This window comes from Eucalyptus grandis, chromosome 4 (genome assembly GCF_016545825.1).
Source record: "Eucalyptus grandis isolate ANBG69807.140 chromosome 4, ASM1654582v1, whole genome shotgun sequence".
In the NCBI taxonomy this organism is placed as follows: domain Eukaryota; kingdom Viridiplantae; phylum Streptophyta; class Magnoliopsida; order Myrtales; family Myrtaceae; genus Eucalyptus; species Eucalyptus grandis.
In genome coordinates this window covers 38,242,687-38,259,060 of record NC_052615.1, presented here as the reverse complement: position 1 = coordinate 38,259,060, position 16,374 = coordinate 38,242,687, and the positions used below count along the sequence as shown (strand labels likewise).

General features: G+C 39.4%; 1 protein-coding gene across 1 annotated transcript; it reads right to left on the bottom strand.

The window, feature by feature from the left end:
* Positions 1-458: 458 nt before the first annotated feature.
* Positions 459-5,523, bottom strand: LOC120292666. The gene is made up of 5 exons (XM_039310956.1): positions 5,277-5,523; positions 2,405-2,828; positions 1,740-1,878; positions 1,576-1,645; positions 459-1,491 (listed from the first exon to the last, which is right to left on the bottom strand). Exons 1-5 carry the CDS (start codon positions 5,521-5,523, stop codon positions 1,268-1,270), a joined length of 1,104 nt encoding a protein of 367 aa, XP_039166890.1. The 3' UTR covers positions 459-1,267.
* Positions 5,524-16,374: the final 10,851 nt, after the last annotated feature.

Below are 16,374 nucleotides of genomic sequence, written 5' to 3'. Positions count from 1 at the left end.
TTCACTAAGTTCTCTTAACCATGCTTCTCCATCTCCCTTGTCGCCCCGTAGCATCAGGACCCCCTCGCAGGCCTCTCTCGGTTCCGGATAGATCTTGACTATTCTCATGGTCTGGTTTATGTGCATTCGCATCATTTTCTAGCTGCGTGTGGACTGGTGTGTGTTGGCTGCGACATGTGTGTGCACTGTGTGCTTGCTCTGGTGCTACATGTGTGCATTTGTGTCGTCTGTGTTTCATGGTACCGCATGTGGTCTTCCTGTGTGTGCTACGAATGCAGAATTCTCATTTGGAAAAGACATTCAAATGCAGTAATAAACCCACAAGCTTTTCGTTTCTTGTAGCTTTTTGTTCAAGCTTTTCTTTTCTAGTTTGTAGTAAAACCCACAAGCTTTTCTTTTTCTCATATCTTCCCCTCTTGGAGAAGCCCTTGCAGATTGCCACTGTCTCGTGACGGGTCAAGCAATCATGTTGACCCATTAACCTGTATGTTAGTCACATCACACAGGTCGTGTATTCTTGTTGACCCTTTATTTAATCCGTGTTTTGTAGATCGAGACAATTAAATAATCATGTCTTGTTCGGGTTGACCTGTTTTGTAGTATACACCTAGGTCGTCATGATAAGAACACAACCAGAGAACACCAATTGGCACACCCAGGAACAGGTTTGACATCTTCCTTCATTAATTAGATCTGAATTCTAGTGAAGATTTACTAAGACATCTTGCACCCCATTATCTTCTTTAAGTTTTGTTTTATGTACTAGTGAATGACCCAACAGAGCTTCTTTTGGAAAATAAAAGATGTCTATGTCTGTTTGAGATCATTAAGGTTGACCAAAACCCATCGAAATGTTTAGCAGCAGAAGGCATTGCAAACTACTTCACTGGTCAATTTCCAGAGAATTATTCCGGGAAATATTACCTTATCAACTCACATCACTGAAGATCCAGGTCTATATAATTATGTCAAGATGACCAAAATTAAAACCAACAAATCCACATACTCACATGCAGTAAGACTTTGCACTGCACTTGGCCAGCAAACTACAGATATCACACATGATGCGACAAATGACATTCTGACACCCATGCATAGATATACATGCTGCACGACACCACACACCAGCAATAAGCATATTAGCCGCTGCCCAAAAGCACACAAAGAAAGCCCAGGGCTGTGTGCACAAGAACATGCATTCACTTGTTATTGACTGATAGAAAGCTCAGCCATACAGCTTATTTGGACCACCTATGAAGATAAAACCTCATGAACAATCATGGTTGTCCACACAAATGTGACAAAGCGAGTGAGAGCTACACATCATAATAGAGCAGTCACGTTTCATCCTATACATTGGATCATTAAGGGAAGAAAAGGTGTACCTTGTTTTCCTGTTATCCCACCATTCCAGGGGATTGGCGAAAAAAGCTTGCCAGAGTTCTACAGTGGAACTATTATTGTGGACTGGATCACTGCCAAAATTCCTACCTGCAACCAGTAAGCAACAATAATACTGAGCTCATGTAGATACCATAGCAACTAACAATTACAGTATATTGGAATTTAAATTACCTGACGCATGATCGTTAAGCGCAAATGGAGAGAGGTTCCTTTCAATGAAGTTTAACTGCTGAACAACGACCTGCAGGGACACTTGAGTAATAATCATTTTCCAGTGAAATCATGCTATCTGGAAGACAAAAAGCATCCTCTAGCCAAAGAAAACACCACACCACCTTATAGAAAGTCTGTTGCTTTCCTTCATCACTTTCAACTACATCAGAAACCAGCCGACCAGACACAAATATCTGTTGACCTTTCTCTAGATGCTGAGAAGCAGTAAGTGCCAACTCATCCCAAAATGTCAAATTTATCCTGGAGGAGTAATCATCAGTGACAAGTCATCAAAGTGCCCAACATAAGTCGTAATAACACGCGGTAAATCAAGTTACGGCAACCAAAGTGAAAATATTTCCACAGACAACACAGGTTTATCAAAAAATTGTTCCTTTCCCTCTTATTGTCCACACCAATCAAGAAAAAAGACAACTTTTTTTTTTTGGTAAAGGAAAAAAAGACAACTTTGTACATGACTAAAATCACTTTTCCAAGTCGATGAAGTAGCAATGCCAATGAATTATCCAGAGAACCGCCAGCGAGCGAACCACCACGGCAAAACTCACTGAGAATGGACCGATTCTAATACCAAAATTAATGAACAGAGACCCAAACAGCATCACCAACAGAAGTCTCCCAGAGAAATACAAGGCAAGAAGCCAATTTCCACTTAAAACCCACCACATTATCCGCAAAAAACGAAAGCCACATTCCAATTTAAACGAAAAACAAGCGCCGAAAACGGTGCCACAAGAGAAAAAACGAGGGGGCAAAAACGGATTACCACGTCGTGTCGGTGGGGGACTTCCGGACGGCGAGGCGGGTCCAGGCGACGACCTTCCCGGAGGGCAAGTCCCTGGCCTCGACGGGCGTCGAGACGATCCCGATGAGCTGGACGGAGTTGGTGAGCTCCTTCCTCCACTGGATCTCCTGGGGCCTCGGGTACGCGGCCGCCTGGAGGAGCACCTCAGCCGGGCGCTGCGGGTCAGGTGCTCGACGGTCGGCGCGAACGAGAGGAGGAGCGAGTTCGGAGGAGACCCAGAAGAGTTCGGTGCCGGGAAGACGAAGGGCTTGGCGTTTGCAGTGGATAGCAGCGTCTGCTTCAACGCCATCTCTCTCTCTCTCTCTCTCTGTCGCTCTGTGGACTCGCGTCTTATCTCGACTGGGGCTGCGCTGCGCGCGCGAAGAAGAAGGAAAGCGATAATCGCCTATTTCTCCGAAGGGTTAAACGGCCGTTGTTTTATTTATTGATTTTTATTTATGTTCCTTCCATTATTAAAATAGGGTTAATACATGAAAAAATCTCAAATTAATACAATTATGATAAATTTATCTCATAATAATTTTTTAATCACAAAAGACTCAAAATTATCCTCCCCTAATTCTGTTAAATTGGATTAGTATTACGAAAAAACACAAAATAAATGATTTACCAAAAACTAATCTTTTGACCATACAAAACCCCAAGTTTGCACTTCTTTAGTTCTTTTAAATTGAATTAATGTCACGAAAAATCACAAACTAAATCCTATCTCAAACCAAACAAAAAACCCCAACTTTATCCTCCATTGGTTCCGTTAAATTGATTAAAATCATGAAAAAAACTATAAATTAAATCCCAAATTGATACACCTATGATAAATTTAATCCTAACTAATCATTTGACCACCAAAAACCCTAAATACCACATTTCATTAAACTCAGTAATTTAACTGTAAAATTTAATAAAAATTATTGGAGGGTAAATTTATCACAAATATACCAATTTGAAGTAAATTAGTTTAGGATAAATTTGTGATAAGTATACTGATTTTAGATTTTTCGTAGTATTAACCTTATCAAATAAGTATATACTCTCTCATTTTTCAGCTTTAAGTTTTCTTTTTAGAGTAACAAGTGCTAGTAAAAACCTTTAGACTACATTTAGTCGTCTGGATTTTTAATTGTGATATGACTAGATAGGATATGATATGAAATCCTGGGATTTTTTTTATATCATATCCATTATTTGGTGAATCGCAATATTAAAGTTGGATATATTCACATCATATATATATATATATATATATATATATATATACACACACACATATACATATATATATTTTATATATAAACGGTATATCATTATAAATGAATCTAAATGTTTATAAACAAATATTGTAAAAATTTCTCGTAACACTATTCCTTAATTTAATTTAATTTTCTTTATTATTTCTTTTTTCCCCTTTCATCATTCTTTAAAAAAAAATTTCAAATAGTAAACTATACTAACATACCTAAATATATAATAAATATAAATATTTAATTTATAGATTGAATGTTTACTATAAGATAGAACTAAAGCTGAATATATAAATTAAAATAAGATTAATTAAAAATATTTTTAATTTTAATTTCTTAAATTAGAATTCAAATATTATTTATATTAAAATATATTATTTCAATTTTGTTAATTTAATAAGTTTGTTATTCAATAAAAATAACTTTTTATTATGGACGTTAGAAATCCTATCCACCTTTATCTCACCTCCCTCATTGGATGATTTTATATTGCCTATATGACTCTTATATCCGACTTTATCCTATCTTAAGCGAGCATCAAACATATTATATCCTATCCCGAATTTTATCCCGACTGCTAAACGCAGCCTTAGGCTTAATTATAAGGGCTTTGCTTTAGGGATATACAGATTGAGTCATAATTGTTCTACATTATTCACGATCCCAAATCCAAGGTAGGTGAGCCCGTCATTATAGCCCCACCAAGATGATAACAATGTCTCTTCACATTATGTATGTTGTAGTTAGGCAATTGGAGCACTAGTTATTCTGATGTTTGTTCACTGCGAGCTTGTGATCTTGTGAAAACTAAGTGACCTTTATATCACTAGATTGAGAATTGGCTTTGAATTCGATAAAGCCCATTACTACATATTCGAATCAAATTTCAAACCGATACATTCAAGCGTTCTTTCTAGGCTACTTTACAAGCACATACCTGTACGGCTCGAGTTTACATAAGTACTAGAGCGCAAAGGATTAACATATCCAATAAACATTAGTCGGGTGCTAAAAAAAATCCCGAACAATTCAAATCGCAGCACTACCTTCAGTTAAGTCCAGTTCACGACAACATTGTCGAACCTTAAGGTTTGGATCACCATACTTGCATAGTCTTTTAGAATCATTGCGGGTGCGCATATTTGGTAGAAACATTTTTGGCACTTTAAAAGTTTTGAATGATGAATATTGTCTGTGAGAAATGCCTTGTGGGTCCTCCCGGCGATTTTTCTCTCTATAGTAAGAACACTATTGCTCGTTAGGGGTGTGCATGGTTCGGGTGGGCGGTTTCCGACCTAGAACCAGGAACCGCCCGCTAAGGACCGGTTCTGAAAAATTGGAACCGGGATCCACCCGTTTGTTGCATGGATTCACCCGGGAACCGGACCGCTGGTCCGGTCTAGTTCCCGGGTGGATCCATGGAACCGGTCTCACTGACCACGAGATGAAAATCTTAATTAGTTTCAAATAAAATCCGAGAAATGATATTCTTATATAAAAGGCCAACATTATGCTATAACCTCGACAAACAAACCTAGAGAAAAAATAAACAAAAGAACTGGGAAAGACCATATTGGAGTTCAAAGACTCACCGGAAGAGAATTTTGTCCACAAACACTTCGGCAACTCTAAAACTTCCATAAGCTGCAATAGTGAACTACTACTATAAGATATGACAAGGAGTGTGGGCAAGCAATTCAGATTGTCAGCCTCCACAATGTCTATATTAGATATGCTGCGGATACTAGCAGAAAATGTGGGGACATTAGGATGAAACCACACCATCGATGCCAAGTCATTGTCAAGCCTCTCTATTACCAACAAGCTCCAAGGCCTCATCCTGACTAAAAATCACTACTTGCAGATCTACTGAAAAAGCATTCTAGTCCAAGACGTACCTAACGACATCATGAGTCAAATTACTTCCTCAAATGCCTATTATACTCGCATCACTTGCATCATCGTAGCAACTTGCTCACTCAATCACAAGGATGGATGAGGCACGCATTTTAAACACTCCATCTGACTCATCGAATTCGGTTTTGGTGGTGCATTCGCTTTCGACAATCGCGTCCAACTACAAATAAGGAAATGGCAACATCCCCTGGCACGCGCGACAGCAGAGCACGACCAAATTCACGCTCTCGACGCGACGAGAAACCGAGGAACGAGAAAACAAAAAAGAAAAGAAAAACAAACGGGAGGGCTCGGGAGACTAACGTGTCGTGGCGTATTCCTCGAGAGGGATGGTCTTCCGGTTGCGCCTCTCCCTGGCCTCCGACTACCGCGGCAGCAAAGTGAGCACGAGCGTGAGCGGCAGTGACAGTGAAGAGATCAAGACCGCGAGCCTCAGCAAAGCGCCGCGAGCCAGAGGGGCGAGCTGCTTCGCGACGTCCGGCGGCCGGTTCGAGGCGGCTGCTGGACGGAGAAGACGACCGTTGAGGGCGGTTGGTTTGTGGAAGCTCCAGACTGAAAGAACACTTCAACCAGTAAACCGGAGAGACACGGCTGTTAAGTGCTAACGCAATCTAGGATTTGTTTTGTTTTAGTAATTTTTTTTTTATATTAAAAATTAATCGGTCCGGTCCGGGCGGGCAGGCGGGCGGATCCGCTGTGGAACCGGGAACCGGACCGGTACCCACCGGTTCCCAAAAAGTGGAACCAGGAACCGGACCGGTTCCCTCAAGAATCGCGGTTCCGGGCGGTCCGGTGGGTACCGGTTCTTTTGCACACCCCTATTGCTCAGGGCTAGAGATTGGAATGGTCGCGATTTCTAAATGTTTTACGTTGTGTAAATAAGGACCCGATGAGATGGGGCAAGCAGATTCCTTCTTGGGTCAGTCCTTGGCTCAATTGATTTTGTGAAGAAAATTTTGAGGAAAATTGACATAATTCCTCGAAAAATGATTTCTTGTTGTTGGCCAGGTCCGCCTCATTTGTGGGCCTCGGCTAACATTAAAAGAAAAAAAAAATTAGAAGTCAAAAGTCGAAAAGCAAAAGAACAAAAAAAAGAGTTGCTTTTTTTTTTGGGGGGAGGAGGTCGGGAGGACAGGGAGAAGAAATAAAAATGGGCATAACTTTTGCGATCTTGATTCAAAGGTTAAACATTGATGGAATTGGCTTAAATTTGAGAATGTTTTTCGTGAGATCGAAAGCTATAAGTTGATTGGTTTTTTAACAATTGAGAATTTTTGCTGAATTCTCTAATCATTGTTAGGGTTTTCATTTATAGTAATCCACGATGAAAATATAGTGGCATTGTTGCTATTGACTCTCTAGTAAATGATTAGAGAAGAAGAACACTTTATTTATGCTACTATTTTTGGTGATTAGTGGAAGTTTTTGGTGATTTGTGATTTTTTTAGCAATGGGCTTCCACATAAAATCTTGGTGGTGTTGTTGCCTTTGTCTCCTAATCATTTCGGCATTATTTTACTTATTGTGAGGTTGTATTGGCTGGTTGTTGCTAGTGTTAAGTCGATCTTGGTCAATTTAGTTTTGAGGAAGATATTGATCTTAGATTGGGTTTAGTTCTTGATGAATTGTTGCCTTGGTTCTCTCCAACAAAGTGGTATCCGAGCTATTATTGAAATTCTAACGTTAAATGGAGGAAACATGTTCAAGTTAAATGCCTTGAATTATTTCATTTGGAAGTCTCGGGTGAAAGACATGTTATATTGCAAAGATTTGTTTGATCTTGTTGATGGTGATGACGCTTACAACATGGGAGCGAATGAATAAAAAAACTGTTGGGTTTTTGAAATAGCTAGTACGAGTACCTAGAGGGGGGTGAATAGGTAAAAAAAAATTTCTCGAAGCTTGCACGATATTTAAACAATTAAAGAATTTGCAACAGTTAAAAATTCAATCGCAAGATCGAGTAAGGGAAAGAGAGAATTGAACACTCGGTTTATAGTGGTTCGGCTTGATTCAAGCCCACGTCCACTCTTTCGACCGACAGCCGATTGGCTGGATTCCACTATGATCAAAGAGTTGTTACAGTGTTGATCTTCCTTGATTTCTAGGTGTAGATGATCTACCACACTCGCTCAAGGCGTTACCAAGTATAAACACTCTGTGTACAATTTCGCTCGGTCTCGACTAACAATCAAGGATCTTCGGACTCTGGAATTTTCTATCGATCACACACTTAAAACAACTAGAACATCTTCCTTTTATACTCCTTCATGCCATCATAGCCGTTGGCACTTACCAAAGGAATTCCTCCAATCTACCCGTTGGACGGAATCAATCAAGAAGATCATCCGAGCTATTTAAGGAATCGATGATAGCCCATCAATCTGTTCGCCCATACAATCGGGATCTCGGTTTCCAAGAATAGAATAATCCAAGATTATTTCGTCGACCATCGGATCTTCAATTGATCTTAGATAAGAATTAAAGAATCCGAAATGATTATCCAACCAAAGAATCTATTCCAGAGGATAGAATCAAATCCTCAACCATAAACCTCGACTTTGGATTTTCTTCAACACTTTGGATTAGAAAGACCGTCAGTGAGAATAATTTTGAGTCTTGAGTCTTGAGTCTTGAGATAACAAAGTCTTGAGACTATAAATTCTTGAGACTTTAACTATCGATATCCAGACTTAGGACCGATAGAAATGTTTTGTCGCTTCAAAATATTCCGGAAAGATTTCTCCAACAATCTCCCCCTTTTTGATGGTGACAAAACTTTCTTGAAGATTTGAACAACTTTGACCTGCAAAAACATTTCTCAAGCAATATGGCTAACTCATAAAGATTAATAAACAACCAGACTCTGCATCCACAGCAAATTGGTTAGTCTTTCATAAGTAATACCATGTAACAATACTTGATATAAATGCAACTAGTCAAGCATCAAAATCCACAACCAATTCAGTCTAACACTCAAGTTCAAGTTCTCAAGTCATACTCAAAAATAAACATAAACACAAAAGTCACTTCACAAAAGTCTTAAAATAATGTTTGTTCAAATTGGTTCTCCCCTTTTTGTCATCATTAAAAAGAGGGTGAGAAAGGAGTCATGTACGCTGGGAATGCGCACGATCTGGAAATCCCCAATGGATGGACTACTCCTTCGAGCTTCTTCGGATCTTCTCGCGAGATGAGCTACCTCTTCTCTCTTCGCATTGGCTTGAAGTTGCGAGCGAGGTCTTTGTATTTATCTTCCGGAGAGATCAAGATGCTTGTCCAGCATGCTTCAAAGCTTGGATTTCATGATCCAGAATATATATCGGTTACGCATTTCGGAAGAATATTCATGATACTACGAAGATCTGCAGAATCATCCGTCTGTGTACTGGCATTGGCTTTCTCAGATGGTGTGTGTGCAGACGATGGCGCTTCTGAACGGTCTGGCAGATTTGGAATCGTCGTATCATCTTCTTCAGGCAATTGAGAGACCGAACGTCTTCGGGTCTTCCGGAGATTGTCTTAGATCTTGGCGGCATGAGGTGGAGACCTCTCTTGCTCGCTAACTCCCCTGTCTCTAGGACATCGAAAGGGAAGAGTGATGATCATGCTCTTGATTTCCCTTCTCTCATTTATGAGACTGTTCTTTTTCTTCTTCCTCAACTTCTTTCTCCTTTCTCTCTGTTCTTCTTCTTCTCTCGCTTTCTGCTGAAGTTAATCGGATAAGACACGAACGTCTTGTTCTTGTCGTGCTGGAATAGTGGGATCTTCATCATCTTCATCCTCATCCTCATCCTCAGAATAAGAGTTCTTTTCCTCTTTTCGAAGAAGCACCAATGGCCTTCTTTCCTTTCCCTTTTGAAGCAGACTGATTTGGAGATTTCACTTTGAATTTCTCCATTGCCTTAGAGAGTTCTTGCGGGACGCATCTTCATTAACATTTTCAGCCCTACCACCATCTTATCACACGGTCGAACACAAAAGTATGTGGCGGTTCAATATTCAGATGTCTGAAGATCTTGGTCACGCACCAGGATAAGGCAATTGTCCTTTGTCTTTTGACACTTTGCTTTCTGTACATATGGAAAAGAATAGTGTGCGGGAGAGAGAACTTTCGTCTGAGTTGATCGCATACATCAACTTTGCTTGAGAAAGAGACACGAAGTCTTTGAAGTAGACTTAGGTCCGAGACAATTGATCACAATCTTGTGAAGCACAATGTTGATGGCATTCATCCCTGGAATAGATAATTTTCTTATCTACATCCCTATCTTTGACAAGATCCGAGTAGTTCGAGCGGTGAGACTTTGATTGGGAGATAGCGTCCCCGTTCAACTCCAACTATGTCCGCCAACATATTCACATCTACCACATAGACTTTGTCTCGAACACTGAATGAAATTCTATTCGCATCCAAAAAGCTAAGATTTGAATAGAAATAAGCGGTCAGATGATCATACCCGTCTGTAGAGTCAGAGCAGAAAGTCTCAAGTTGAAGCAAATTCAACTTCTCTCTTAGGTTCAAGTTGATGGAATCCAGGAAGTCAAAATCGACACTTCTAGGGTTGATTACCCCTCTTTTCAATTTGTAATACACTTTTTCCGATCCTTGGATTTAAACAAATCCATCCGATTTCCTTTCACCTTTGCCGCCACACCCATTTTAGGTTTAAATTCAAGGAACATTTTGTCATCATCGTTCCCGTCAATCAGATTTTGTCCTGGCATACGAGGATCTCTTGGAATGTTCGCAAGTGCTTCTTCGCTTTTCCTTTGGGGCAATTCCCCATTCCTCCATTTTCTTCAGAAAAGATACTCATTCCCATAATTTTTGTCCTTAAGGAAGTCATCTATATAGTTCAATGGAGTACTGTGCTTTTCAATGCACGATAAAGAGTATACAAAAAGGAGGGCTTTTGAACTCTTGGGTCGGCATCCTCGATTATCTCTTCTTCAGTTGTGACTTGCACTTTGTGGGGGGAGATGCTGAATGACGTGGAGGAGAGCGAATCGGACTCGTCGCTGACTTGGTAAGTCTTCTTCCTTAGTGAGATCGAAATGTGTCGGTCCCTTCTTCATTCTTTGTGGTCCCTGTTTGCGATTCTTGATGATTTCCTCGAAGACGACATCTTTCTTTGTCTATTGGAGGATTCCTTCACTTGCTTTCCCAAGAAAAATGACCACTTTCTCGACGATGAACAAAGAGTAGAAACAAAGATCGAGAGGAGAGTGCTTTTAGGGTTTTGAAAATTGGGGAAAGGAAAACTGTATATATATAACTCAGTTTTTGAAAAAGGAAGTTCAATCGGTGCAAGGAAAGTGAACGATTACTTCTTTTCAAAATCGATAACTGCCAAAATTATTAAACAAAAGATCGTACCTTTCGAGTTAATTATAACTAAATGACAATTAGTACCTTTTAGATGAAATACAACTTACGGTCTTTAGCCATGAATGTCGAGTCTCGGGACTTAGAGTCTAAGAGATCGAGTCTTAGAGTTGGTGAGTCTCTAGACTTTAACTTCTTCAAGCTTCAAAATGTTGAGTCTCGAGCGGATAAAGTCAAAGCGATTCTTCTCCAAAGGCTTTGTGAATATGTCCGCTAGTTGACTTTTTGAATCAACAAATTGAATCGAGATTTCTCCATTTTGAATATGATCTCTAATAAAGTGATGTCGAATCTCAATATGCTTTGCTCTTGAATGAAGGATTGGATTTTGGTGAGATTTATCGCACTTGTGTTGTCACATCGATTTCGTGCATGAGTCTTCAATGCCAAAGTCTTGTAGCTGTTGTTTTATCCATAGAATTTGCGAACAGCAGCTTCCAAGAGCTACATACTCGCCTTCCGTCGTTGAAAGAGCTACGGTGCTTTGCTTCCTCGAAAACCAAGACACCGTTCTGTTTCCAAGTAGTTGACAAGTTCCGGAAGTGCTCTTTCTATCGACTCGCAACCGGCCGGATCTGCATCCGAGTATCCTAAAAGATTAAAGTCTCCCCTCTTTGGATACCAAAGACCGATGCTTGAAGATGAAGCAACGTATTTGATAATTCGTTTCACGGCAATGAGATGTGATTCTCTAGGATCTGATTGAAACCTAGCACAGATACAAACACTAAACAAAATATCAGGTCTAGAAGCAGTAAGATAAAGAAGTGAACCGATCATGCTCCTGTACAGCTTTTGATCTACTTTCTTCCCTTCTTCATCCTTGTCTATCTTCTGAGAACATGACATTGGTATGTCGATCTTTTTGCATTTTTCCAATCCAAACCTTTTGACAAGATCATTCGCATATTTTTCTTGATGGATGAAAGTTCCTTCCTTCATTTGTTTCACTTGGAGTCCAAGAAAGAATGTTAACTCTCCCATCATACTCATTTCAAATTCATCCTGCATAGACTTAGAAAATTTCTTGCAAAGACTTTCATTAGAGGATCCAAAAATAATGTCATCAACATATATTTGAACAAGTAAAAAGTTTTTGTTTTCCTTTTTGATAAACAAAGTAGTATCTACTTTACCTTTGACAAAACCATTTTGTAATAAAAACTTACTTAGTCTCTGGTCGTACCAAGCTCGAGGTGCTTGCTTTAGACCATACTGTGAGCCTTTTCGATCTCGAAGGCGAGTCGGCTTCTTTGGGTCTTCAAATCCAGCGGTTGTTCCACATAAACTTCCTCATGGATAAATCCATTTAGGAAAGCACTTTTAACGTCCATTTGGAATAACCTGAAATTTTTGTAACAAGCAAACGCAAGTAATAGACGAATAGCTTCTAACCTTGCAACGGGTGCGTAAGTCTCGTCATAGTCTATTCCTTCTTCTTGCGTATACCCTTTGGCCACGAGTCTTGCTTTGTTTCGTACGACTTTTCCTTTTCGTTCATTTTGTTCTGAATACCCATTTGGTTCCAATAACGGTTTACCTTTTGGTTTGGATGTCAATTCCCGGACATCATTGATTTTGAACTGTCTAAGCTCTTCTTGCATAGCTTCGATCCAGCTTTCATCGGATAAAGCTTCTTCTATGCTTTTTGGTTCAATTTCGAGATGAGAGCCACAAAGACTAGATTCTTCATGCCTTTTTGATCAGTGCGGATTCCTTCATTAAGTTCACCAATAATAAGATCTTTGGGATGATTGGATTTGTGCTTCCAGTTACCGGAGTTGATGATCTCTTTCTTTATTTGATTCTCCATGAGCGTCTTGATGATGGACTTCCAGAATCCGAGATGTTTCTTGAGATGTAGACATTTGAAGATCTAGAGCGGATTCGGTCTCTTCGTGCGAGTCCGGCCGGATTCATCTTGCACCGAGTCTTGGAATTTGACATTCATTGATTCTTCCACGACCGGCTTTTTTGTTGTAGACTCGTAGGCTTTGCTTGATGTAGAATATCCAAGGAAGATGCCTTCATCGATCTTTCTTCAAACTTACCAACTCGATCATTTGCATTTTTCAAAATAAAGCATTTGCAACCGAACATATGAAAGTATGAAACAATAGGCTTCTTACCTTTGAACAATTCATAGGGGTTTTATCAAGAATAGGTCTTAGAAAGACTCTATTCATAATATAGCAGTTGTTGAAATGACTTCAGCCCAAAATCGTGAAGAAATTTTACTTTCAATTAAAAGTGTTCTAGCCATTTCTTGAAGAGATCTATTCTTTCTTTCCACAACTCCATTTTGCTTTGGAGTATACGGAGAGGAAAACATGTGATTAACATCAGATTTATCACAAAATCTCGTAAAATCTTGATTTTCAAATTCACTTCCATGATCTGTTCTTATACTAGAAATAGCACATCCTTTTTCATTTTGAACCTTTTTAGCAAACTTTTCAAAGTACGAAAAGGTTTCGATTTATTGCAAGAAAATATACCGGGTAAAACGAGAGTAATCATCTACAATTACTAGACAATATTTCTTACCTCCAATGCTCTGGGTTCTTGTTGGTCCGAAGAGATCCATATGAAGCAAGCGTATTACATGATTAGTAGATACATGATTTATTTGCTTAAATGAATTTCTTACACCTTTCCCGAGAATGCATGGAGTGCATAAGTCGAGACTTTTGGTATGGCGGTTTAGGTAGACCTCGAACAAGCTGCTTTGAAGAGATTTTGGCTAATTGCTTCTTGTTGATATGGCCAAGTTTTCTGTGCCATAGAATTGCTTCATCTTGAATTGAGATTAAGCATTGTTCTTCATTTGGCTTTACATCAAAGAGGTAGATGTTTCCATGCCTTCGACCCATGAAAGGCGAGTCGAATCTTTGCTAATTCAGAACATATGCCTTCTTGAAAGAAGATCTTGTAACCGGTATCACACAATTGGCTAATCTGAGTAGATTGTAGTTGAGTCCTTCCACTAGAGAGACATTGCTTATTGTGAGATTTCCAATTTTCGCAATTCCGAATCCCACAATACTTCCTTTGCTATTTCCTCCGAATGAAACTTTTCCACCATTTACTTTAATAAGCTTTATGAAACATTTTGAGTCTCTGTCATGTGTCTTGAGCATCATTTGTCAAGATACCACTTTACCTTCTTTTGACAGAGACCTCAAATTCACTATCGAGTCGATCCAGTCCGAGTCCGATTGCGCCATTAGACACAGGTTGGCATATTCCTCATCACTCTCTTCACACTCTGTATCGCTCCAGGTTTCGGCTTTAAGAGCTTTTCGAAATTTCTCAGCTTTTCCTCTTTTCTTTTCAGAAGAGGACGGTTGGGTCGATGTGTCCCTTCTTTTTACATTCGAAGCAAACTACTTCTTTGTTTGGTTCCTCATCATCACAGACTTGGTCTGCTGTCTCTACGAGAACTTTGTTTCTTTGGGATGAACCTTCTGCCTTTTCTATTCGGTTTTCGAATCTTCTTATCATGAGGGCGAGCTCCTCATCATCCATATCATCTTCAGAATCTGCATCATCGAGAATCATCATTTGATTTTAGTGCAATAGATTTCTTACCTCTTGGATCTTCGTCTTCATTAATTCGTTCCACTTCGTAAGACTGAAGAGTTCCAATCGGTTTCGTCTGAGATAATGGCATGATTCTTTGCGTCTCTCTTATTGAAGTCTTTATATGATTCCAATCCTTGGAGAGTCCACGTAGAAGCTTGTTCACCTTCATGGGATCAGAAATTTTTGTCCTTGGTTCTCAAGACCATTGACAATATCGTCAAAACGACTAAACATGTCGGTTATAGATTCTCCTGGTTTCATTTTGAAGGATTCATATTGACCAAGAAGAATGTTAATTGGTCTCCTTCACTCGATCTGTCCCTTCATAAGTGATATGTAACTGTCCCGAGACTTCTTTTCTTTGTGACACAAGAAGATATTCTGTTATATTCGAGTTGGTGACAAAGCACAATATAAAGAATAAATTGCTTTAGCATCGAGTGCTTGTCTCTTGTTTATTTCTTCTTGAGACATTCCGCCGGTTTCAACGGTTTCTTTTCCTCTTTCAGTGATTGATGCAGCAGCAGGAGTGATTCCTTTTTCCACTACGTCCCATTCCAGAGGATCCTTTGATCGTAGGAAAGCTTTCATCTTGTTCTTCCAGATGTTGTAATCCTTTCCATCGAAGTAGGGAGGTCTGGTATTGCTTTGCCCCTCCATCGGCCCGGTGCTAGCATACTAGCCATGGATCTTTTACTGCGAAGTAAAACACTTCAAACAAAGTAAGAACACGGGCTCGATACCAATTGAAATAGCTAGTGCAGTACCTAGAGGGGGTGAATAGGTAAAAAAAAATTTCTCGAAGCTTGCACGATATTTAAACAATTAAAGAATTTGCAACTTGAGTTAAAAATTCAATCGCAAGACTGAGTAAGGGAAAAAGAGAATTGAACACTCGGTTTATAGTGGTTCGGCTTGATTCAAGCCTACGTCCACTCTTCGCACGGCAGCCGATTGGCTGGATTCCACTATGATCAAAGAGTTGTTACGGTGTTGATCTTCCTTGATTTCTAGGTGTAGATGATCTACCACACTCGCTCAAGGCGTTACCAAGTATAAACACTCTCTGTGTACAATTTCGCTCAGTCTCGACTAACAATCAAGGATCTTGGACTGGAATTTTTCTATCGATCACACACTTAAAACAACTAGAACATCTTCCTTTTATACTCCTTCATGCCATCATAGCCGTTGGCACTTACCAAAGGAATTCCTCCAATCTACCCGTTGGACGGAATCAATCAAGAAGATCATCCGAGCTATTTAAGGAATCGATGATAGCCCATCAATCTGTTCGCCCATACAATCGGGATCTCGGTTTCCAAGAATAGAATAATCCAAGATTATTTAGTCGACCATCGGATCTTCAATTGATCTTAGATAAGAATTAAAGAATCCGAAATGATTATCCAACCAAAGAATCTATTCCGAGAGGATAGAATCAAATCCTCAACCATAAACCTCGACTTTGGATTTTCTTCAACACTTTGGATTAGAAAGACTGTCAGTGAGAATAATTTTGAGTCTTGAGTCTTGAGTCTTGAGTCTTGAGTCTTGAGATAACAAAGTCTTGAGACTATAAATTCTTGAGACTTTAACTATCGATATCCAGACTTAGACTGATAGAAATGTTTTGTCAGCTTCAAAATATTCTGGAAAGATTTCTCCAACAGTTTTATTCAACACAGATTGATGATAGAGTATTTCATCATGTTGCTTAAGAAATGAAAACGGATACCTTATCGGAAGAAATTATAAGATCTCTATGAGAGGAGAACTCCACGAAATAAAGTTTTTCT

What these genes read in the sequence shown, in the direction of transcription:
- LOC120292666 (XM_039310956.1), bottom strand. Translation starts at nt 5,523, where the DNA reads ATGAGGCCTTGGAGCTTGTTGGTAATAGAGAGGCTTGACAATGACTTG. An exon ending in GTGGACAAAATTCTCTTCCG is followed by an intron (nt 2,829 to 5,276) that starts GTGAGTCTTTGA and finishes TCGGAGAAATAG; the next exon opens with GCGATTATCGCTTTCCTTCT. An exon ending in GCTTAACGATCATGCGTCAG is followed by an intron (nt 1,492 to 1,575) that starts GTAATTTAAATT and finishes TACTGGTTGCAG; the next exon opens with GTAGGAATTTTGGCAGTGAT.